General features: G+C 43.9%; 2 protein-coding genes across 5 annotated transcripts in view; both read left to right on the forward strand.

Moving 5' to 3' along the window:
- LOC119776275 (heterogeneous nuclear ribonucleoprotein L-like) overlaps nucleotides 1-10391 on the forward strand; it is a 31108-nt gene extending 20717 nt beyond the window's left edge. Inside the window, exons 4-13 of the mRNA XM_038274589.1 lie at nucleotides 213-298; nucleotides 1269-1365; nucleotides 1490-1562; nucleotides 4008-4067; nucleotides 4141-4376; nucleotides 5372-5493; nucleotides 9415-9613; nucleotides 9683-9740; nucleotides 9817-9915; nucleotides 9989-10391. Coding sequence (XP_038130517.1) covers nucleotides 213-298; nucleotides 1269-1365; nucleotides 1490-1562; nucleotides 4008-4067; nucleotides 4141-4376; nucleotides 5372-5493; nucleotides 9415-9613; nucleotides 9683-9740; nucleotides 9817-9915; nucleotides 9989-10044 — 1086 coding nt within the window. The 3' untranslated portion in view covers nucleotides 10045-10391. The remainder of the gene's footprint in view (nucleotides 1-212; nucleotides 299-1268; nucleotides 1366-1489; nucleotides 1563-4007; nucleotides 4068-4140; nucleotides 4377-5371; nucleotides 5494-9414; nucleotides 9614-9682; nucleotides 9741-9816; nucleotides 9916-9988) is intronic.
- Nucleotides 10392-15879: 5488 nt separating this feature from the next.
- Nucleotides 15880-25068, forward strand: pold4 (DNA polymerase delta 4, accessory subunit). Of its 4 annotated transcripts, none has more exons than XM_038274583.1 (5): nucleotides 15880-16036; nucleotides 18659-18774; nucleotides 19083-19169; nucleotides 21199-21310; nucleotides 24705-25068. In XM_038274583.1, the coding sequence occupies exons 2-5, from the start codon at nucleotides 18669-18671 to the stop codon at nucleotides 24727-24729; spliced, it is 330 nt and encodes a 109-aa protein (XP_038130511.1). In that variant the 5' UTR covers nucleotides 15880-16036; nucleotides 18659-18668; the 3' UTR covers nucleotides 24730-25068. The 4 variants fall into 4 exon arrangements, with proteins under 4 accessions (XP_038130511.1, XP_038130512.1, XP_038130509.1 ...); XM_038274584.1 differs by having other exon boundaries at nucleotides 19086-19169; XM_038274581.1 differs by having other exon boundaries at nucleotides 16023-16158.
- The last annotated feature ends 91 nt before the right edge of the window (nucleotides 25069-25159 follow it).

Genomic DNA, 25159 nt, shown 5'->3' on the forward strand with positions numbered 1-25159 from the left:
TCCATTTCTATAAGGCAATAAAACTGTATACTTCTATTTTTACTTCTAAAAATGACCTGGATGATTGATTTGGATGAGTTAAAAAGCTGTTTATTTGGTTACATAACCACATGAATGAAAGCCTGATCTGATGACATCAGCAGACCACTGCATTATGCTATAACCTTCAAGTCTGTGAAGCGGCTCAGTTTCTGTGTTTGCTCTTCTTACAGGATGTGTTGTACACTGTGTGTAATCCTGTGGGAAACGTCCAGCGCATCGTCATCTTCAAACGTAATGGCATCCAGGCCATGGTGGAATATCCTTCCTCTAGCTCTATGTTTCAACATTAGCAGTTCCTTATCTGTTTATTGCTGTGATAGAAGAAAAATGATTAGAGAATGAGAACAGTCTGCTGAAATGCTTCTGCTGACATTGGTCCCATTTCTGAATTCAATGAATGACTGAATCTGAAAACGCTGCTGAGGAATCGTCCGTTAGCTTCACCAGAAACTCACACTAAGAGCCAGATGTGATGAAAGAAAATGGAAAGTTCTGGCCATGTGTTCATTGATTCATTCATTCATTCAATCAGAGCACAGAACCAAGGAGCATAGATGTCACAGCTCAGTCTATAAAGTGAGGCTTCAGAGCCCTGATCCAGGAGAAGAAAACTGGGATTCTGTCTTAATACTGCCCATGCCCATGCCTTACTGCCAGTCTCTGTTCCTTCAAGCCAAGTTGTCAAGAGCTGGTCTAGTTAGCCCAGCTGGGTACCGTTGTCCTTCTTCTACCTCCAGCAGCGGCCAGCTGTCGCCTCTGCCCCGCTCTGGTGTGGGCTTCCCCCCTTACTGCTGAGCTCATCCGATCCTGCTGTGGTTCGTTAGCTCCAGCTAATGTTCTGGTTCTCTATCTACATTTTTGTGAGAGGAATGTTGCTGACCTTGAGTTTTACACAAATGGTTTGGAGCTGATGTAAAGTGCTTGTTTATGACCAGCCGGAATGAGACAACTCTTTGTTTACAGCATTTATCAGAGACATATTTGGGTTTCCATTTTCAGAGGGTTTTCTCTGTTTGGGCAACAGATCAGCCTTTTTTTTAATTATACATCTGAATTTATACAACTGTGTCTGAAACTCTTCCTATGTTCTGTTTTTCAGGCTGCATCAGAAGCAGATTAGCTTCTGATGCAGCCTGAAGGATGATGGATGAGCTAAACCTCCCGGACCCATTTCTCTTTCATGATTGGCTGCTGGCTTGTTGCTCATCCTTAACTAAAGCATCAACATTTCAGTCGGTGGAAGATGCTCAGAAAGCCAAAATGGCGCTAAACGGAGCAGACATCTACTCTGGCTGCTGCACACTGAAGATCGAGTATGCTCGGGTAAACGCACTCACACACTGTCCAACAAACATGCACCCAGGTGAACAAACATGCATGCATCCTCAGTCTTATGCCCACGCACACACACCCACCCAGAGGTGCTGTGCTCTGTCGCCCCCTGCAGCCAAACAGACTGAACGTCGTCCGCAATGACACCTCCAGCTGGGATTACACCAAACCCTTCCTCCTGCATCGAGGTAGGACACCTCCTTCATCTAATATAAAGCACACATCCACACACACTCTCATCTTGCTATGTGTGATGAGCACCATGTGTCCGTTACCACAGCATACCACACCCTCACCCACTGACCGTCAGCATAAAGGACCAGCATAATGTCGTCGCTCAAAAGGTTAAAAACTGAAACTGGTCCTCACTCTTATTCTAAAACAGGAGCACACACACTCAGTGTGGCTCTTATCATTTTCCAAAATGTTTAAAAGTTACTTTTCATGACAACATTGGTGATTTCAGCTGTAGATTGTTTTTAGATCAATGCCTGATTTGTAAATGATGATGTTGAGCTTATCCAGGCTGACCAACCAAAATGAATTAAACAGATCTGGACCAATCACAGCGCAGGAGGCGGGACTTTACGCTGGGCCACTCGCCGCACCAGAATTACCCAAAATGCAGAAGAGCTGTAACAAACTGGCGAAAATGCTGCAGAGAAAATGAAGAACGAAGCAGAAAGAACAGCTTAGATCCTCTGAACTTTTAGGCCAAACCAACAGAAATCGTTTACTGGAGAGTTTCTCTGGCAGCTTCACATGTTTCACAGTCAAATTTACAAAAACAGAGCATGTTGGTGTGTGTGTCTGCATCACATCTGAAGCTCTCTGATTGGTTCTAAGCTGATGACACTGATGCGGTTAGTCTCACCTATGAAATCGAGCTCTAGCAACTAGAGTTGCTCTAGCACCTGATCGATGCCAGGCTAGCATTGATCTACAGTAGTAGCCATTCAAAATTTCCCAACTTTCCTTGGCTGGTCCTTGGTTGGTCCTTGAATTGTCCTTGGTTGGTCCTTGGCAGGTCCTTGGCTGGTCTTTGGCTGGTCCTTGGCTGGTCCTTGGCTGGTCCTTGGTTGGCCCTTGGCTGGTCCTTGGCTGGTCCTTGCCTGGTCCTTGGTTGGCCCTTGGCTGGTCTTTGGCTGGCCCTTGGATTGTCCTTGGTTGGTCCTTTGCTGGTACTTGGTTGGTCCTTGGCTGGTCCTTGGTTGGTCCTTGGCTGGTCCTTGGTTGGTCCTTTGCTGGTACTTGGTTGGTCCTTGGCTGGTCCTTGGTTGGTCCTTGGCTGGTCCTTGGTTGGTCCTTTGCTGGTACTTGGTTGGTCCTTGGCTGGTCCTTGGTTGGCCCTTGGATTGTCCTTGGTTGGTCCTTGGCAGGTCCTTGGCCAGTCTTTGGCTGGTCCTGGGCTGGTCCTTGGTTGGCCCTTGGATTGTCCTTGGTTGGTCCTTGGCAGGTCCTTGGCCAGTCTTTGGCTGGTCCTTGGCTGGTCCTTGGTTGGCCCTTGGCTGGCCCTTGGCTGGTCCTTGGCTGGTCCTTGCCTAGTCCTTGGCCTGTCCTTGGCTGGTCCTTGGTTGGTCCTTGGCTGGTCCTTGGTTGGTCCTTGCCTGGTCCTTGGCTGGTCCTTGCCTGGTCCTTGGTTGGTCCTTTGCTGGTACTTGGTTGGTCCTTGGCTGGTCCTTGGTTGGTCCTTGCCTGGTCCTTGGTTGGTCCTTTGCTGGTACTTGGTTGGTCCTTGGCTGGTCCTTGGTTGGTCCTTGGCTGGTCCTTGGTTGTTCCTTGCCTGGTCCTTGGCTGGTCCTTGCCTGGTCCTTGGCTGGTCCTTGGTTGTTCCTTGCCTGGTCCTTGGCTGGTCCTTGCCTGGTCCTTGGTTGGTCCTTTGCTGGTCCTTGGTTGGTCCTTTGCTGGTACTTGGTTGGTCCTTTGCTGGTACTTGGTTGGTCTTTGGCTGGTCCTTGGTTGGTCCTTGGCTGGTCCTTGCCTGGTCCTTGCCTGGTCCTTGGTTGGTCCTTTGCTGGTCCTTGGTTGGTCCTTTGCTGGTACTTGGTTGGTCTTTGGTTGGTCCTTGGTTGGTCCTTGCCTGGTCCTTGCCTGGTCCTTGGTTGGTCCTTTGCTGGTACTTGGTTGGTCCTTTGCTGGTCCCCTACAATTCCTTTTTAATCATCAATATTTGTACTAAAATATTGTTTCTATCATGATTTGTGGACATTAAGATCTAAGAGCAGCGCCATCTCTTGGTCAGACCCTGTAATTCAGTAAAAGGGTGGAGTCAGAGAAAATCTTAAAAAAATGCAGGTGGGGGTCACTCCAGTAGCTGGAGGTTGAAGGGAAGTGGGCTGCCATTGGGCTGGTCCTTGTAGGGCACTTTTGAATGGCTGCTACTGTATGAGAAGCTCAAACTGATCTGAAGAGGTGAGACTGAACTGAGAGAAGTGTCTGTGCCTCCTCCATCTCCTACATTTCCACTGTAGGAGATGGAGGAGGCTATGAGTCTGGGACTGCAGTAGCTGGATGTTGCTAGCATCGTAACAGTTTGATTCACAAAGAGAAGAAACAAATAGTCAGAGCAGTGTGTGATGGTCAGAGGGCAGCAGTGATTGGCTGCCTGTCCATTTTAACTCTGTGTTTTCCAGATCCAGGAAAAGGACGGCACCGCCAGGCCATTCTGGGAGAGCATCCATCTAACGGCTATGGTACGTACACTGTCTGCATCTCTTTCTCTGTGCTTCCTACGCGCTCTGACTGTGTTTGTGTGGGTCTGCATAGGCCCACACTGCCCCCTGCTGCCTCTGCCCCCTAACAGCAGGTACAGAGGTAGCCATGAGGTGCAGGAACTGGTCTCCTACAAACACCTCCTCCCAAAGACCTTCTCCTCTTCCTCATCGCTTCGTTCCACCCACCTGGGCACTAGTGCTGTCGCCATGGTCAGCGGCCTCCATCCCAACAAGATGAACTGCAGCCGCATCTTCAACCTCTTCTGTCTGTACGGCAACGTTGAAAAGGTTTGTTTGGCATCTGTTAATTGACACATTGTTGGATAATCTGGTTTTATTCCTGTTGGACAAATTTATTTATTCCTTATATTCCAGCAGCTTCAATCTAACAGCTTTAAATGTGCTTTAGGTCTCATTATATAAATCTGGCAGCTGTTGTGCAGTAGAAGGTTTTAGTATTTATAGTGCGGAGCTAAAAAAAACTAACTTTATTTTATACAGAAACTGATAAAAGCTTTGTTTTTTGGTTTTTGTAACATAAAAGCAACGTCAGGCTATTAGAGAGCCTGAGATCTGATGTGTCTGTAGAGCTGCATGGAGGTTTGGAACCGATCAGTGGCGGCTGGTGGAGTTTTCTCCGGGGGGGGGGGGGGGGGGGGGGGGGGGGCTATAAATAAGTTACTAAGTTATCACACCAGTATATTTATATGAATGCCAACAACAACAAAAACAATATAAAAGCACTTTTGAAAAAAAACAAAAAAACAGAACTTCACGTGCAGGTTTGATTTTTGTACATAAATCTTGCCCTTCTGAGGCTTTGTGAAGGTAAATCTGGGTTTTGCATGGTCTAATATGGTGTCCCAAACCTGCATAAAAATAATGTACCTGTTTATAAATGGAGAAGCTATTAGTCAGGTTTACATTTCTTTATATATAAAAACTATTTATTTTCCGATAATGTGTTTGTTTAAGAGCAACTATGCAAATTAACAAATAAAGTAGACTTTATTCTATTATTTTCCACGTGAATCCCAGATTGTTCATTCTTCTCTGCCTTTTCTAAAAAGGCAGAGAAGGGGGTGCATTAAACCATCATAGAATGATTCAAAGCATTTAGAGAAAATAAGGATCAGTACCAATCAGAGATCCCCTTATTTTTTATTATTGCCTTCCTCGAGCAGAAAACTCATTCCACAATAGATTATGCCTCTTGTGTGGAGCAGCTGATCATTTGGACTGAATGAATGAAACCAGCTGGTCCTCACTGCTGCTGTCTGCAGGTAAAGTTTATGAAGAGCGTTCCTGGAACAGCCCTGGTGGAGATGGCTGATGAGTACGCGGTGGACCGCGCTGTGACCCACCTCAACAGCACCAAGGTGTTTGGCAAGAAGCTGAATGTCTGGTAAGACCTGCAGCCACCTGGTTTTAAATGGTAACAATTGTAGCCTCATACAGGATGAAAGGACTCCAGAATTCAGAGAAAAATTAGGAAAACTTCACCTGAGACTGAGCTGATTTCAGTTTTATTGGAATGATGCTACTGATTAGTGCAAAATATTTCATGCTTAGCACTATTTGAGGGGGTGATGGCCTAGTGGTTAGAGCAGTGTGCTCTGAGAAGGTTGCATGTATTCAGTTCAATCCCCACAGCCTGCACTCTGGGTCCCTTAGCAGGACCCTTAACCCCCCACTGCTCCCCAGGCGCCACACAATGGCAGGCCACTGCTCCCCAAGGGGATGGGTTACATGCAGAGGGGGCATTCTCCCATGTGAGATCAATAAAGTAAAATTATTATTTATCATTATTTACACCTGAATCCTTGAAAAACTTCCTGTTCTAGAAGAAACGCAGCATAATGTTGAGTTAAACTATGACAATGGCTCATAATGGCCCCATTTCCACTACCTTTTTGAAACCATGCGAGATCAGTCTGAGCATGGTAACCGAGGTAACTGTTGAGTGTAAATGGCACGCACAACTGAACCGGACCGCCCAGACACAACCGAACCGCTCTACACTGGTACTAGGTAGGGATGCACGATATAATCGGCCCCCTATCGGTATCGGCCTTAAAGGAATAGTACACCCAAAACATGATTAGCCTTCATTTTCTACTCACCCCCATGCTGAACAACACTCTGGAGTACTTTTTTGATATCTCAGTTGATATCTGAGTAGAAAATGAAGGCTAATCATGTTTTGGGTGTACTATTCCTTTAAAGCTGAATATCGGACATCGGCCACCCCACCGATATTTAACCCCATATTTGATCAGCTTCTGAGTTTCTAAAGTCTAAATAAAAAATACTACTTCTTCTTCTTCCTCAAAAACTTCTTTTTTACAGACTTAAAGCTACAGTGTGTAATAATTACAGGCATATAAAGTCAGAAATGTAATATATTATACATAACTATGTTATTTATCATCATCTACGAGCTCAGCCTCTTAACCTTAATATTTGCGTTGCCTTAGAATTCGTTATTTATAATTACATAGGAGCGGGTCTCGCAACCATGGAGGCTGACATCTTTGCGCTACGGCAAGCGCAGAGGCAACAAACTAGCGATTGCGAGATCTCCCATGACGCTCGAAAATAACTACAGCAAGTTGAGAGAGATGAACTGAGACGGTACTGAACAGTAGATGGCAGTATTATGCCTGAGAAGCGTTTAGTCTGCCTGAAACCAAAGAAGAAGAAGAAGAAGCAGGTATACTGCGCCTCAGTAACAAGAAAGGTGAACAAGGCGGCAGGCGTGAGTGACTTTGCAAACTGTTTGGCACTGTGTGGCCAAACATCAGACGAATGGAGGATCATGCCTACTCTGTATCACAACGAAAAGCGGCGGACACCGAACCCCCGTCATCTAAGAAGCGGAAACACGACGAGAATAAACGCAAGCGTGACAAGAAACGGCAAAAAACACGAATCAACATTGGCACGGCATTTACACGATGGAAGTCACTGATGGAGGAAAAAGGTTTTCAAAGTGACGCTCAAGTTGCCAGTTTTCTCTTGGACAGGTAATTAATCCTACACACACAATTGTCTAATATCACTGCAGTTTTTGGAGTACAGGATGCTCAGACCTGTCTAAAACAATAACATGCTGCGTGATGATGCTGTTACTCTCCGGTATACTTATTCAGCAACGTCCCTGACGTTTCACAGGTAATGATTCAGTAATTTTCTGTAAAATAATTTTCTGGATATATACCTCGGTTACTTCTCTCCGGCTCCTTTGGAGATCTTCAAGCCTTTCCTCCTCTGCTCTCACCCCGCTGGCACCCCTCCCTCGCCTGGCCCTAGCTGCACGGCCTCCCTGCCCTCGCCCTCTTCCTCTCCCTCTTCCTCGCCTTGTAACCCCCGTGCCACCAAAATGACTTAGACTCTGTAAACGGGGAATATATATTCTTCCAGCGAACACAATCTCGCTGTTAAACTAATGACTACAATTACTTCGTCTGTTTATATCACCATGCAAAGCAGCTCACCAAAACGTCACAACGATGTAGAAAAAATAACGGGTATATTTATTATCTTAAGTCTACATGAAATCTATACCCTACACAGACTAATGAAATACTATCTGTAAAATTATCTATGTAAACAAACCTCATCACTTGAGAAGGTAGGTGATTCCGACGTTGTGGAAGACATTTTGTCCCGTAACGCTCGCCGTACTGTTGGGGGGGAGAAGCGGTGGGGGGGAGATGTTCATGTTGCTGCGGTCTGCAGTCTGACCGCTAGATGTCGCTGAAAATTACACACTGTAGCTTTAAAAACTTCTAAAGACAAGGGAAAAAATATTGATACATTAAAATATCCCAATATCTTCATATGCTGATATATTGCCATTTAAAAACACCATATCAATCTCTTTTACTGATGAAATATTGCTATATGTCACTATATGCTACGAAATCCCCCGAAAATTCACGAAATTTTGCCATATTTTTATATGTTGATATATTGACGCGGTATCGATCTATTTTACTAACAAAATCTCACAAGAATTTGCAAAATATCACGAGAGTTTGTAACAGAACGATGAAATTTCACGAGATTTTAATAAGTAAAATAGATCGATACCGCGTTTTTAAAAATCTATTTGATATCAGTATATGAAAATATATTTGAGTATATTATTTTTCAAAGTGTCAGAAATGGATAACAAAACTGCTATTTTCAATGACTACTTATTTTGGTCCAGCTTTAGCATCAGTATCGATATCGGTTATCGGCTACATGAGTTTTAAAATATCGGCATATCGGCCAAAATTCCACTATCGTGCATCCCTAGTACTAGTTCATCAGTAGGGCTCGGCCTGGTTCAGTTCTGGCTCAGTTCTCAGGTGACAAAGAGCGCATGAGCAGACTGCATCATCTCCTTCATCGTGACATTTCAGACATTCATAAAAATACTAGCTTCCTGCCGTGCCACACCACTTCCAATGACGATTCTGTTAGCGGTGTGGTAAACTTCAAATATTGTCATTGTTTCCTGCGTCTGTAAGTTCTGATTAAACAATCGTTTGTCGTATCCACTTCCCAAAAGCCGACTCAAGTAAATTCACCAAAGGCTGCCTTCTTCGCCTGACTCTCAGCAGACTTCCTGAATGTTACGGGCGCCGCCATGTTGGTTTGCTTGTTTCCCTGTAGAGAGCAGCAGTACCGCATATCACCACTAGGAGGCGAGGAACCATGCTAGTGTGGTGAGTAAACGGTTGTAAGGAACCAAGCTTGGCACGGTTAACTGATCCAAGCTCAGAAGGAATCGGTTTTCAGAGGGTAGTGGAAATGGGGCTATAGTTATGGTCAAGAAACCTGGTTGACCCAGTCTGACCCTCAGCTGGACTGTAAGGGCCTGCTGGTAACCCGGGTCAAGTGTTTGGGCTGATCCATGAAGAAGAGGACGTTTTTTTTCCTTCAACCTTTCCATCGGATCCACAGTCTGAGGTTAATGTCTCAGGAAACAGAGGAGGTCCTTTTTTTTTTATATGTGAAACCTTTGCCAACCAAAGTTAACTTCTAGCTTTAAAACATCTGAAGGTAATAGATCCGTTGTAGATTTACAGGTCTGCTCTGACCTGCAGTGAATCCTGGGAAATCAGGAGAATGTAGCTCTAGGTTGGTCCAGATCTCACTAAGCCTGTAAAAAGAGCCCAGCCGGTTCCTACTGACAGCTGAGCTGGTTTGTCCTAAACACAGCAGTCAGTGCTGTGGTGTTAAACAGAAAGTCTGCCTCCAACACCCGTTTTCCTGTTGATTCTTTGCCTCCTCCCATCCAGTTGATTGTTTAATGGTGGTTCTGACGTCCCAGTGTGTCCAGGCAGCAGGCGGTGATTCCCAGCCAGGTGTTTGAGCTGGCTGACGGCAGCAGCAGCTACCAGGACTTCAGCCTGACCAGAAACAACCGCTTCAGCAGCGCTCATGGCCACAGAAACATCATCCAGCCGCCGACCGCCGTCCTGCACTTCTACAACGCCCCGCCGACCCTCACCCAGCAGCAGCTGCTCAACGTAAGCTCCCACACACGTTCAAACCTTCTCTTCTTCATAGTCTGACGTCTCCTCTCCGCTTCCCCTCAGTTCTGCTCGGAGAACGACGCTCCGGCCTTCACCAAGTATAAGGTCTTTGATGCCAAACGTGAGTTATAGCTTTTCAATGGCCCAGTGACAGGAAGTGGTCGGTGTTCTCAGACGGTTTCTCTCTGGTCTTCCAGCCAGCTCTAAGACTCTCTCTGGTTTGTTGGAGTTTGACTGTAAGGCTGCAGCTGTTGAAGCTCTGACTGTGCTAAACCACCATCAGTTCAGGATAACCGGTGAGCAGCTCAGGCAAAGAGAAGCACTGAGCATCCATTCAGAGTCATAATGCGTTTTTTTCTTTTCTTGCAGGAAGCTCCAACCCCTTCACCATAAAACTCTGCTTCTCTACTTCCACCCACCTGTGACCCAGAATAGAGGCGCTCGCCACAAACACACCTGCAGGACAGAAATGTAGCTTCTCACCCTGAGGAGGAGGAGCTGGTTTTATGTTTTCTATGATGTTTGCATGCTTCTTCATAGGAGGGGATGAGGATCTGACTGGACTGTTAACAGATCCATTTCTATCACATCACTGCACATGTTTGACATAGATTACTGAGCTAATCTCAGTGAAAGCGTTCCTACAATGCAAAAAATGGAAATCTAAATAAGTCATTTTTTCCTAAAATCAGTGCATTTTTTCTCAAATTGAGGAGGTTAGTGAGACTTTTTGCCAATGGAACAAGACGATATACATTTAAAATAAGAAAAAAAGATTACATTGTCTTATTTCCAGTGCATATTATCCAATTATATTATTTTAAGAGTAAAAATACTCATTCCACTGGCAGATCATCTTATTTACCTGCTCACATTAAGGCTGCATTAAAAAAAAGTTGAATTACTTCTAGATTATATTTGCAGTGTAATCACTATAGGTGTGTGACTACAAACTGGGAGCACTGGTTTAATTCCAGCATGTAGACTAAAGCATCGTAATGCAGTCTCATTTACTGACTGCTCTCTAATCCAACTGCAGTAACATCGTCCACACAGAATGACAGCTGAAGAGTTGAGTCCAGAAACGGCTGCAGGACACAGCTGATGAGGCCTCTTTAGGACTTGGCTTAATATTAATGTCTCTAATGTCATATTTGAAAAGATTTATGTTTGTTACAGAGCAGTCGCTATGTTTGGCCCAGCCAAAGTTTCTACTAATAAAGAGAGGTTTGAGTGTCAATGTTTACTTGGTTTGTTTGATCTGCTGCTCAGGGTCATGTTCCCTTAATGATGGTAGCACAGGGTCACCTTCCCTTAATGATGGTAGCACAGGGTCACCTTCCCTTAATGATGGTAGCACAGGGTCACCTTCCCTTAATGATGGTAGCACAGGGTCATGTTCCCTTAATGATGGTAGCACAGGGTCACCTTCCCTTAATGATGGTAGCACAGGGTCACCTTCCCTTAATGATGGTAGCACAGGGTCACCTTCCCTTGAGGATGGTAGCACAGGGTCACCTTCCCTTAATGATGGTAGCACAGGGTCACCTTAATGATGGTAGCACAGGGTCATGTTCCCTTAATGATGGTAGCACAGGGTCACCTTCCCTTAATGATGGTAGCACAGGGTCACCTTCCCTTAATGATGGTAGCACAGGGTCACCTTCCCTTAATGATGGTAGCACAGGGTCATGTTCCCTTAATGATGGTAGCACAGGGTCACCTTAATGATGGTAGCACAGGGTCACCTTCCCTTAATGATGGTAGCACAGGGTCACCTTCCCTTAATGATGGTAGCACAGGGTCACCTTCCCTTAATGATGGTAGCACAGGGTCACCTTCCCTTAATGATGGTAGCACAGGGTCACCTTCCCTTAATGATGGTAGCACAGGGTCACCTTCCCTTAATGATGGTAGCACAGGGTCACCTTCCCTTAATGATGGTAGCACAGGGTCACCTTCCCTTAATGATGGTAGCACAGGGTCACCTTCCCTTAATGATGGTAGCACAGGGTCACCTTCCCTTAATGATGGTAGCACAGGGTCACCTTCCCTTAATGATGGTAGCACAGGGTCACCTTCCCTTGAGGATGGTAGCACAGGGTCATGTTCCCTTAATGATGGTAGCACAGGGTCGCCTTAATGATGGTAGCACAGGTACACCTTCCCTTAATGATGGTAGCACAGGGTCACCTTCCCTTAATGATGGTAGCACAGGGTCACCTTCCCTTGAGGATGGTAGCACAGGGTCATGTTCCCTTAATGATGGTAGCACAGGGTCACCTTAATGATGGTAGCACAGGGTCACCTTCCCTTAATGATGGTAGCACAGGGTCATGTTCCCTTAATGATGGTAGCACAGGGTCATGTTCCCTTAATGATGGTAGCACAGGGTCACCTTCCCTTAATGATGGTAGCACAGGGTCATGTTCCCTTAATGATGGTAGCACAGGGTCACCTTCCCTTAATGATGGTAGCACAGGGTCATGTTCCCTTAATGATGGTAGCACAGGGTCACCTTCCCTTAATGATGGTAGCACAGGGTCATGTTCCCTTAATGATGGTAGCACAGGGTCACCTTCCCTTAATGATGGTAGCACAGGGTCACCTTCCCTTAATGATGGTAGCACAGGGTCACCTTCCCTTAATGATGGTAGCACAGGGTCATGTTCCCTTAATGATGGTAGCACAGGGTCACGTTCCCTTAATGATGGTAGCACAGGGTCACCTTCCCTTAATGATGGTAGCACAGGGTCACCTTCCCTTAATGATGGTAGCACAGGGTCATGTTCCCTTAATGATGGTAGCACAGGGTCATGTTCCCTTAATGATGGTAGCACAGGGTCACCTTCCCTTAATGATGGTAGCACAGGGTCATGTTCCCTTAATGATGGTAGCACAGGGTCATGTTCCCTTAATGATGGTAGCACAGGGTCACCTTCCCTTAATGATGGTAGCACAGGGTCATGTTCCCTTAATGATGGTAGCACAGGGTCACCTTCCCTTAATGATGGTAGCACAGGGTCATGTTCCCTTAATGATGGTAGCACAGGGTCATGTTCCCTTAATGATGGTAGCACAGGGTCACCTTCCCTTAATGATGTTAAAATAGTGTGACTTAGAGCAGCCAAACAGAGATCAGATTTGTTTTAGAGGGATGTTAGTGAGGGTTTCCTTCAGCTGTTACAGTAAACACAGGTGAGATGTCTAACACCAAAGGAAGTAGGAAACAATATGATGTCATCCATTTCCCTGCCATTCCTCAGTCTGCAGCAGCAGGTCTTGTTGGTTAGTTTCTTCTAAAACTCTTTTCTCCTTTTCCTGCCTTGCCACTCATCCAGCAGCACCAGACCTATTGGCTGTTTTTCTAGAAGACATATGTCTGCTTTCCATCAGTCCTCCATGTTAGAGTGGCGTTTCCAAACACAGTGCACATAATGCACAAATTATGAATTTGATCTGTGTTCCAAAAACCAAACACCTCACAGGACACAGTTCCAAAAACAGAATAGAAACATCAGCAAAAATGTTTTCCACAATAAACAACAAACAGTAGAAAGCAGGATCCAGAGCATCTGCTCTAATCTCTTGTTTCTGAAATCTGCTGCTAGTCTGTGACTAAATGGCGCCACCTACTGGCTCATCAGTCAGTCTGCTTGTTTATGCTCTTTAGTTTTTCTCCCTTTTTCAGTTTAAAGAAACTGACTGAAACTCCTGGGCTTCATGTCAATATTCACAGTAAAATATACAAAGTGATTTTAATAATAGGTCAGAAAAAATATGTTAATGAACGTAATTAAAGAGCAGCTTGAATTGTCCTGGTACCATTTGATTGGTGAAGCAGGAAGAGGAGGATGAGGAGCAGGAAGAAAAGGGAAGAGGACGAATATGAGGACAAGAAGGAAGAGGAGGAGGAAAAAAGGAGGAGGAAGAGGAGGGTGAAGATGAGGAAAAGGACAAGGAGGAGGAGCAGGGTGATGAGGAGGAGGAGGAGGAGGAAGAGGGGGAGCGAGGAAGAAAACAAGGAGGAGAAAAAGGAGGAGGAGCAGTATGATGAGGAAAGGAGGAGGGAGAGGGGGAGAGAGGAAGAAAACAAGGAGGAGCAGGAGGAAAAAAAGGGCGAGGAGCAGTATGATGAGGAAAGGAGGAGGAAGAGGGGGAGAGAGGAAGAAAACAAGGAGGAGTAGGAGGAGAAAAGGGAGGAGAAGGAGCAGTGAGGAAAAGGAGAAGGAGAAAGAGGAGGAGATGAGGAAGAAAAACAAGGAGGGGCAGGAGGAAAAAAGGGAGGAGGAGGAGCAGTATGATGAGGAAAAGGAGCTGGAGGAAGAGGGGGAAGATGTTAAGGTTATTAAGGAGGAGTAGGAGGAGGAGGAGTTGACATGGACATGGTGTATTTAGCTCAGAGGACAGACTGCTGGTCTCCTGATTCTAGGATTCAGCAGCTTGAGCCTCATAGGATCAGCTTCATCTGTTCCTTTAGGGTCTGAGCCGCTGCCTGGGGGGCTGACTGAATACATCAAACCATCATCCATTCTGCTCTTTGGTTGTTTCATTTGTGACCCCATGAATAAAACCAGGAGTACTGTTCTAGAACCACCACCATTTCTTCAACTAACGTCCTGTCTGTCTGTGGGCTGTAGGAGGAAGTCAGGGTACCCATAGAGAACACATGCATGCAGCTGAATATACCGCCCAGAATATTAAAGCATTCATGGAAACATTTATTGAAGGTGTTGATGCAATGCATTTATTATAAGTTTGCTTTTTAATTTGTAGAAATTTAAGACTGCATTTAAATGCTATAATAGATAAACATTTATTCTCTAATGTTGCTTCAATAGCATTACCTCATAGGTTAAAACTGGTTCCACAGGAGAGGAGCCTGATAACTAAAAGATCTGCCTCCCATTCTACTTTTAGAAGTTCTACTAACCACTAGTTAACCTGCAGATTGAGAGCGAAGTGCTCTGTTAGGAACATAAGGAACAATCAGATCTCTGATATCAGATGGAGCTTGGCCATTTAAGGATTTATATGTGAGAAGGAGGATTTTAAATTCTATTCTGGATTTAACAGGAAGCCAATGAAGAGAAGCCAGGATAGGAGAGATGTGATCTCTCTTTTTCATTTTCTTTAGAACTCTGGCTGCAGCATTTTGGATCAGCTGACGGCTTTTAACTACAGTTTGTGAACTTCCTGATTGTAAAGAATTGCAATAGTCTTTAAGAGGCTGATTTCAGCCCCATGAACATTGTTACTTCTCCTGTTCTCGGCTGATAATCTGCAGAGGCAGTCATGCCCTAAATAAAATGAGAGACACATGCAGTAGCACACAGCTGAGTGGATATGACCCTTAGGACATAAATCCTATCTTGGTTTGATTGTGCATTTGCTCTGTTCTGTTTTACAGCTAAAAGGAATTAGATACTGAGTTCTGAAGATATTTTATAGAATGAGTCTCTGCCTGGGTTGCTCAGTAGGGCAGTGGGTAGCATTGCTGCTTTGCAGCAAGAAGGTTCTGGGTTTGATTCCTGCGGTCTTTCTGCATGGAGTTAGCATGTTCTCCCTGAGCATACGTGGGTTCTCTCCGGGTACTCCAGCTTCCTCCCACAGTCCAAAAACATGACTGTTAGGTTAATGGGCTTCTCCAAATTCTCCTTAGGTGTGAGTGTGAATGGTTGTTTGTCCTGCACGCTCTGTGATGGACTGGAGACCTTTCCAGGGAGGACCCCGCCTCTCACCCGTAGGCAACTGGAGATAAGAACCAGCACCCCTCACCACCCCAGCTGGGATAAAGCGTGACGGAAAATAGATGGATGGACAGTCTTTGCCTCAATTATTGTTTATTACAAAGTTATTCAAACAAAAACATAAAAAGGACAAATAAACCTAACTTAGTGTTTTCATGCATGACTTATATCCAAAAGTCAGTGCAAATGTGTGATTAGAAACCTTTTTACATGCCTGGAACCTGCAACGTTAAGAAAAACAGCAGAGACATCTCCAGAATGAGAGGAAGTGGAATAAAATAAGGATGAACCAACCACAGTGTCAGGCTGAAAGCTCTGATTTACACAGAAAGCACTAAAGCCAATGAAGCTACAAATAGAATCAATATAGAGAAATCAAATATAGCAGAACAATTCCTATAATATTAAATCCTAAAATGGAGAGGAAGCAATAACACTGTTATACTGGATCTATAAAAGATTTTCTTCTTCGTGTAATACTTAATAAATGGCTGCAGGTGGTGCCAGAGGGCAGAGATAATGTGACGCTAAGAGAAGAAGAAGAAGGCAGGGCATCATTGGTTTGTTCCTTTGCAGTAAAGTGGGATCAAAACAAACACTAACAGCTTGGATTTAGCCAAACAACAACACTAACAGAACCGAGCTGCTTTCCCCGAACATCTGACAGGTAGGTCCGCCAGCCTGCAGGGGGCACTGCTGCTTCTATGGCGGATAACCCTGTGAATATGAGCGGAAAGACTGGGGCCTGCTGCTGGGTTAATAACGCTGTTAGGACGGCTTCATGATCAGGTCTGAAGGCTGATCCATGTTTAATCTATGGCTAACTGTACTCTTAGAATGATGAATGAATTCATTTTGTCCAACCTAAGGATCTTCACCTTTATGATGCTCCTGATTGATTGAGAGAAAATGATAACCAGAGGAAAAGCTGTTAAGATCAGATGCCGAGGAAACATGGGGTCTAAATAAAACCTCCCAGGGAAAATAGATCGATTAAAGCTGCTTTTATCAGCTTTATTAGTTTAATACGTCCCCATGCAGGGCCGGATTTAAGAAGTGTGGGGCCCAAGGCAAAGGAAGGCAGGGGGGCCATTATACAGATAGAAAAATGTTAATATTCTATTCAGTTTATTTCTATAGCGCCAATTCAACAACACATGTCATCACAAGGCACTTTCCAGTTCACCAGATCATCCAGTCAGATTGATTCAAAGTTTTCTATGTAAGGAAAACCAGCTGAATGCATCGACTCATTGAGTCTTCAGCAATCCCTCACACTAAGCATGCTTGTAGTGACAGTGGAGAGGAAAAACTCCCTTTGAACAGGAAGAAACCTCCAGCAGAACCAGGCTCAGATAGACATCCATTATCTGTTCTAGGTTGTGTCCCTCTCTTCTTGTCCCTTTTCTTCTTGTTTTCCTCTCTATGTTTTGTAGATTTTTTCCAAGCACTAAGATCACTTAGCTGATTGCTCCTTCCTGTGTTTCCAAAAAGGCCAAAGTAAATAACCCAGTCCTTCTTTTCACTGTAGACAAGCCATGGTCTCCTTATCTGTTCTCCATTTTTCATTTGGATGAAATAATAGCTGCATGAATCATGACAGCACACAAGATAGAGGAGAGCAGGAGGCGGGGTTACCAATCTACTGGCTCTGGAGATACACTTAATATTATCAGCTTTCTGATGGCATTTTAGCCAAAGGATTTTTATCAAAAACATAATTAATGTGCGCCAATAAGGAATAGTTGTATCAACCATACATGGAAACATACCGTAGTTTTATGGGGCTCCCAGGAATTTGGGGCCCTAGACGACTGCCTATTATTGCCTGATGGTAAATCCCCCCCCCCCCCCCCCCCCCCTGTCCCCATGTTTGCATCAGGTGTGAACTGCATGAATCTAAGCTGTAGTTTTGGTCTCTGTTCCTGTTTTAAACCATATGTTGCTGCGAGCTCTCACCTCTATCTGTTACCCAGAAGGTTTCCATCGCTCTGTCTCATAGTTTCACATGTGACGATGTAGAAAGGGCTGTTTAGGGATCAATGATCGAGCAGATCTAACAAACACATGATGTTGGAGTGAAATTCCAGTCAGCCTGGGTTTGTTTATATTCACAGAGATGAAAGCTGCAGAGTGGAGATCTCTGATAACATGGCTTCCATTGAATCATGGAGGGGTTCGGATCATCAGAATCCCTTCATCCAGGAGCAGAGCCTTCCTTAGCGAGACAGTGGTCAGAAAGGCAGACCAGCATATGAACTGGGAGGGTAAAGTGAGAACATTTCCCCAGTTACAGCCTCTTCTCAGATCTTAAATCCACCTCAGATTCCCCTGATTTTAGTGGCAACATAGAAGCAGAACATTTCTACCCAGGGGTGCCGTAGTAGGGGGAAAGGTTAGGCAGAGAAGAAGACAATATATCTCCCAATAGATAATTCAAATATAAAAAGAAAATCTAGCAGTAAAATAAATACATTTTTGTTCTGCTGCGACTCCATCCTGGAGAGAAATATCAGCTGTGCTGCTGCCATCAACACCTTTGTTTATAGATGTTGGAGCTTGGCCTGTTTTTCAGTGTAGTCCTGTTTCTCTGACTGTGACTGGCTGGATGTGCTCTCTTCATCCTCTTGTATCTATGCTTCTGTTTCTATGTCTGCTTCTGTCTCCTTGAACCCCAGTCGGCCTCAGCAGATGGCCGCTCACACTGAGCCTGGTTCTGCTGGAGGTTTCATCCTGTTAAAAGGGAATTTTTCCTCTCCACTGTCGCTACAAGCATGCTTAGTGTGAGGGATTGCTGAAGAGTCAATGAGTCGATGCAATCAACTTTGAATCAATCTGACTGGATGATCTGGTTGATCTGTAAAGTGCCTTGAGATGACAAGTGTTGTGAATTGGAGCTATAGAAATAAACTGAATTGAATTAAACTGAAAGGTTCTCCCTCAATTGTTATAAATAAACATTGAAACAAAGCATGAATAAAATGACCATTCAAGTTTTTTATCCGCCAGTTTATACAATTTAAAGTTAATGTATATTTAACTTTTTTACAGAGAAAATGTAAATGATAAACTTCAGTGGATCTGTGTAGAAGTATTAAAACTTGCATAATTTATTTGTTTATTTTCCTTTTTTGGGGGGGGGGGGTCAATATCGATGTCTTTGATGGGGCCCCAAATTCCTGGCAGCGCCCCTGTTTCTACCTGTCCTCTGGTAGAAGGAACTGTGTGAGTATATGACCAGCTTGGATCAGAAACATTCATTCATTTCATTGCTTTGTTTATTTCCTAGATTGGTCACCATGACAACGAAGCGTGGACTGATAACGGACTCATTTAAGGTGGTGAAGAAATCGCGGCGAGGGGCAAAGCAAAGGAAGAGTCCCACCCCTCCTCCATCACAGCCAGGTGTTCAATAATCACTTTTATCATTCGGTTGCTTCAGTCAAATAGTTCCAAATGTTTTTTTTTTTGTAAAAATGTATCATAACTGCTGTGGAAGATTCCTATTAACATCTTTTAATAATGATAAGTTTGTTAGATATAAGTTGATTAAACTCTTTAGCCGGACGATCATCACAGGTTTTCCCTTTTAGGTTAAAACAGGAAATAAACCAGAAGAACAGAACTTGCTAACATAAATCAAATGTTCGTTAATGTTGATAACAGCAATATTTCTCCCCATTTTAAATTATATCTCAATTATCTTATTGAAGCAGAAGATGTTACTCCATCTGCCAGAGAGGAGGATTTGCAGCAGCTCAAGCAGTTTGACCTAGACTGGAGATTCGGCCCTTGCACAGGTAATGCCCTGCAGCATCTGGACGTGGTGCAGAACAGCATCTATTCTCACAAATCTAAACATTGAATCTAAACTCCTGTTGCAAACTGTTCACTGTCTGCATCTGATACGCCTCATTTTGGGTTAAAACAACCTGACAGTAAGTTACTGCTGGTGACTAATCGTCTGATAGAGGTGCAAACACAGAGCAAATACATAAACATGCAGCAAACACAATAATGAGTCTAACACGCAGATATACAAACGTATGCAAAAAGCTGCAAGTAGCAAAGACAACAGCAAGTTCAGAAAAGATCAAAGTGGTGCAGTGAATGGAAGCACTCCAGACCACTAGGGGGAGACAATCACCTACAACAGGGGTAAGCAACCCAACCTGCTCTAGGAGCCATATTGGACTAAAAAAAACAACGAAACAAATCTTTCTGGAGCTGAAAAAATGTAAAAGCCTCGTATTGCAACACGGCCTCTAAGAGTATTATCCCGCTATAGAAAAGGACTTGGTGGGCTTAGATATATAATAAGCATCGGTGATTAAATGTTTATCCTGGAGCAAATGTTACATAGTAGCATGCGTTGAGGGAGGAGCAGGGAACGCTCTCACCGCGCCGCTTCACCGCCCTTCACCACGCGGTTTAGGTTTAGTTTCACTGATGAACAGATAGAAACAGGATAAAGGAATCTTTCTATGGAGGAAGTGTTTCTGCTGGGAGGAGCTGATGGAGTCATGAGGAACCAAGCAGGAACTGACATCCATCAGAGCAGAGCTCTCTACATCCTCTGTCACCACCTTGCTGTGATTCAGATTTTATTACGATTTATATTTTATTTATTATGATCTCTATGGCCATGATGCAAATTTAAGTTAAAAGAAATGTTTAAATTTATTGTTTAAATGTATTTATTATACAAATGTTTCCAGCATTGTAAAACATAATAAATGTTTGTTTAACCTCCTGCACACCATATTAAAACAAACAAACAAACAAAAAAAAACAATTTTCATACATTCTTGAAAAAGATCCAAGGACCTGCAAGGGGGGCGCTAAAGAGCCCTATGCGGCTCTGGAGCCGCGGATTGCCGACCTCTGACCTATGGGACTAGAACCTTAGTAAAGGAATAAACAGAGATAATGAAGGTCTAAAAAGAGTCAAAGGAATCTTTCTCCTTCAAAATGTCTCCTGGAAGGTGATTCTGCTGAGGGTTTCATCTCTACATTTCACCCACCATCAATGATCTGGTCCCATATGATCCGGCGATCGTCTCCCCCTAGTGGTCTGGAGCAGCCTTCCTGGTGCAGAGCTTTTATTAACTTATAGTTTGGGTTTTATTATTTTCTTTCCTCATTGCAGCATCTTTCCTCTTTGTGTTTGCTGTGCATGTGTGTATTTTCAGGGCGTTTACACGCCAACATCATTACTCTCCCTTTTCTGACTCACTGGCTGATAAACGGTTAATCTTAGAGGGGCGTCTGGTCGGTTCTTCTAAACCCACTCAGCCTTTGGTTTTCACATATTTAATTTTTAAACATCTGTTTTCAAGGTGACGATTATCGCTCCCCTCTAAATTATTGTACCTGTTGCTCACCACCAATTGGCTACTGGAAGTTTTTGTTCGAATTCACACCCCTTTCATTTTTTTTTACCTTCGCACCATCATGTGGTTTTAGAGCAGCATCCAAAGCAGTGCACAGCTGTAAAGCAAAAGGAATTAAAAATAAAATGATTTTAGTCAGCTTGCCTGCTGTGAAACCCCTCAATAGATCATTTAGAAATCCATCTGTGTCATTAAGGAAATTAAGAACTTAACAAAATAATCTCTTACTTTCTCAAAGAGGAAAAAATAGGTAAGATAAATAAAAACATAAAATACAAATATATAAAAATACAAAATATTTCTTGCATGTAAAAAATCTGTCAAATGATCCCAGTGTTTCCTCAATGCACTGGATCCATGCATTGGATCCAGTGCATGCATCTCCATCCATCATAGATACAGGTGGTCAATCTGTGACTGTTTTGTCCTGTTTCAGGCATCAGCAGACTGCAGAGGTGGGAGAGAGCCAAGCTTCATGGTCTGAACCCTGCTGAGGAAATTAGAGAGCTGCTGCTGCAAACTCAGGCTGATCAGGAGTACTGCCAGAGGTAGCGTACCCTACTGAAACAAGCACGGCTGAAATAGAAGATGAAAATGCTCTGTGAATAAAGCCTGAGATAAAAGATTAAACACATAAAAACCGAACAATGTTAAAAGCTAAATAATAAACCTGGTTTAAGGTTTTTTTAAATGAGCCTCCCTGATGTACATAGAGAGGATACTCAGTAGTCTACTTGTAAAAAAAAAAAAAAAAAAAAAAAAGAAGGTGGACAGTGGAGTTTTTTTTAAGCATACGTAACCTAATTAATATAATCTATTAACCTAAAGCAACATGCATGGTCTGGTTGTTCCATGTCAGGTACACCGGTCATTGACCTTGACCAAGGCCCCTTCCAGTAGATTTGGAGTCAGTCCCTGGACTGGCATGACTATCACTGCCCCTACATAGTTAGCATGGCTATCACTGCCCCTACATAGTTAGCATGGCTATCACTACCCCTACATAGTTAGCATGACTATCACTGCCCCTACATAGTTAGCATGGCTATCACTGCCCCTACATAGTTAGCATGGCTATCACTACCCCTACATAGTTAGCATGGCTATCACTACCCCTACATAGTTAGCATGGCTATCACTGCCCCTACATAGTTAGCATGGCTATCACTACCCCTACATAGTTAGCATGGCTATCACTGCCCCTACATACAGTGGCGGCTGGTGAAAAATATTTTTGGTGGGGCTGATATAGCCTAGTGTATGTCTCCAACTAACCCGGAATAAGAATTCAAATAAACAATTGGACAATACATACAATTTAACAGTAATGATTTAATTTACTATATAATAACAGTAACAGTGATGATTTGGGTCACTGTGACGGGGTTCTTTGGCCTCCAAGAATCCAGTCTCAGTCGGGTTACCGGTGTTGGTGATTTATTGAGCTCAAAAACTCAAAACAGGGTGCAAAAGAAACTAAACATATACAAGATCCTCTGGGCCTCAGCCTCCCTCCAGTTACCAGCAATGTAACAAAGAAACAGAAAACAAAAATTGCTGCTTTTCTTCCCACAGCCCTCATTAAATAGTTTAAGCCCCTCACCTCAGACTCTCTTATTTCTGATTTCTTCTCATTAATCACTTTTGTCCATATATTACCTCCACAAACAATTGATGTACAAAAACAAATAATTTTTACAACTTAATTCTTTTACACAGATTCATTGACTTATTCAATTACACCAAACTGGGTTTGAACCCAGCAAAGACGCAGCCAGACTGAAGATGACAAGTCCCCGCATAAACACGTACACACCCACACCCCCCACATACCCACACACACACACACACACACACACACACACACACACACACACACACACACACACACACACACACACACACACACACACACACACACACACACACACACACACACACACGGCTAACCCCACTGAAATATTAAGTGTGCACCCTCAATACGCCAGCAGGTAACCAGGAACAGCTTGTGTGTTTTAAGTTAATAGAGCTACTGATCTCAGCGCGAGTGTATTGGTCCTCACAAACACAGTATAACAGGAATGTGTGTGTGGCGCGCAAAGTTAGAGAGGTTGTTTTAAGCGACGAGGTGGATTCGTCACAGTCACAATAACCATGAAATGAAATGTTCATATCATACAACAGGGATGTTCTTCTGGCAAACGGGTAGATAAATAAGGATCTCACCGAATTTGGTGGAAGCTGCATCTCGCTCGTTACATTCGCCAGCTTCCCTCTAATTGTCTGCACCTGCGCTTGGGTTCAGAAGCCTGTAAAAGCGCAGTATTTTCAGCGCCCCAATACCATAAAGTTCCGAGACGCTGATTGGCCATTAAATTCACCTAGCAATAGTACATGATTGACAGATTCTCTGCAAATGTGGGTCAGTCTGATCACAGCCCCCAGAACAGAGACGGTAGGAGTCTGTCTGTGGAAATCCACAAATTAATGACAGTAGATAGGGAAATGTAGTTTATATAATTTGTTTTGCTTATAGTTACACAGTCTAGAGAGTAAAACTGATATTTATGAGTTAATTTCTAAAAATATATTTTACGTTTCTCTCTTCTTATCAGGGAGGGCGGTGCCCCAGCGCCCCCTATGGGCCGGCCGCCACTGCCTACATAGTTAGCATGGCTATCACTGCCCCTACACAGTTAGCATGGCTATCACTGCTCCTACATTGTTAGCATGACTATCACTGCCCCTACACAGTTAGCATGGCTATCACTGCCCCTACATAGTTAGCATGACTATCACTGCCCCTACATAGTTAGCATGGCTATCACTGCCCCTACACAGTTAGCATGGCTATCACTGCCCCTACATAGTTAGCATGACTATCACTGCCCCTACATAGTTAGCATGGCTATCACTGCTCCTACATAGTTAGCATGGCTATCACTGCCCCTACACAGTTAGCATGGCTATCACTGCCCCTACATAGTTAGCATGGCTATCACTGCCCCTACATAGTTAGCACGGCTATCACTGCCCCTACATAGTTAGCATGGCTATCACTGCCCCTACATAGTTAGCACGGCTATCACTGCCCCTACACAGTTAGCATGGCTATCACTGCCCCTACATAGTTAGCATGGCTATCACTGCCCCTACATAGTTAGCATGGCTATCACTGCCCCTACATAGTTAGCATGGCTATCACTGCCCCTACACAATTAGCATGGCTATCACTGCCCCTACATAGTTAGCATGGCTATCACTGCCCCTACATAGTTAGCATGGCTATCACTGCCCTACATAGTTAGCATGGCTATCACTGCCCCTACATAGTTAGCATGGCTATCACTGCCCCTACATAGTTAGCATGGCTATCACTGCCCCTACACAGTTAGCATGGCTATCACTGGCCCTAGATAGTTAGCATGGCTATCACTGCCCCTACATAGTTAGCATGGCTATCACTGCCCCTACATAGTTAGCATGGCTATCACTGCCCCTACACAGTTAGCATGGCTATCACTGGCCCTAGATAGTTAGCATGGCTATCACTGCCCCTACATAGTTAGCATGGCTATCACTGCCCCTACACAGTTAGCATGGCTATCACTGCCCCTACATAGTTAGCATGGCTATCACTGCCCTACATAGTTAGCATGGCTATCACTGCCCCTACACAGTTAGCATGGCTATCACTGCCCCTACATAGTTAGCATGGCTATCACTGCCCTACATAGTTAGCATGGCTATCACTGCCCCTACATAGTTAGCATGGCTATCACTGCCCCTACACAGTTAGCATGGCTATCACTGCCCCTACACAGTTAGCATGGCTATCACTGACCCTACACAGTTACAGTTGACTGACTGTCTGTCTTTCTGACTTAATGACTGTCTCTCTGACTGACTGAATGACTGACTGGCTGTCTGTCTGTTTTTCAGTCTGTGGAGAGATTATCCCCTCTGAGGAAAACATCATGAAGATGAAGAGGAGCCAGATTTGTGTGATAAATTCTTGTTATTGTTTTTCTGATCATGTTTTCTATTCATTTTAATCCTAATCCATGTTTTATTGTTATTTTTCAGTAAAGGATTACTGAATCTATTGCTTTTTCTTCAACATGATGGATACTGTGGTGGAAGTTTTTATTAAAATATTTTAGATGTGTCTTTATTTTTCATGGTATCTCCACATAACTCCTTCTTCTATGTTTTATAAACATATTTAATTTCCTTTCTGTGAGCTAATAGAAGCAGGATAACGTGTTTTAAACCTTCACTTGTTAATAAATAGTCTTTGATCTGTTTCTGTCTCATTTATTGTGCAAACTTCACGGATGAACCGCTGCCTGTCTTCCTGGAGCTGAATGGTTCCTATAGGTGTCAGTCTAGGTTCA

The sequence above is a fragment of the Cyprinodon tularosa genome, unplaced genomic scaffold, assembly GCF_016077235.1.
Source record: "Cyprinodon tularosa strain WSP-4 unplaced genomic scaffold, ASM1607723v1 ctg920, whole genome shotgun sequence".
NCBI classification, from domain to species: Eukaryota; Metazoa; Chordata; class Actinopteri; order Cyprinodontiformes; family Cyprinodontidae; genus Cyprinodon; species Cyprinodon tularosa.

Coding starts and splice junctions, on each gene's coding strand:
- pold4 (XM_038274581.1), top strand. Junction 19,170..21,198: donor GAGATTCGGCCCTTGCACAG/GTAATGCCCTGC, acceptor GTCCTGTTTCAG/GCATCAGCAGACTGCAGAGG. Junction 21,311..24,704: donor GATCAGGAGTACTGCCAGAG/GTAGCGTACCCT, acceptor TCTGTTTTTCAG/TCTGTGGAGAGATTATCCCC.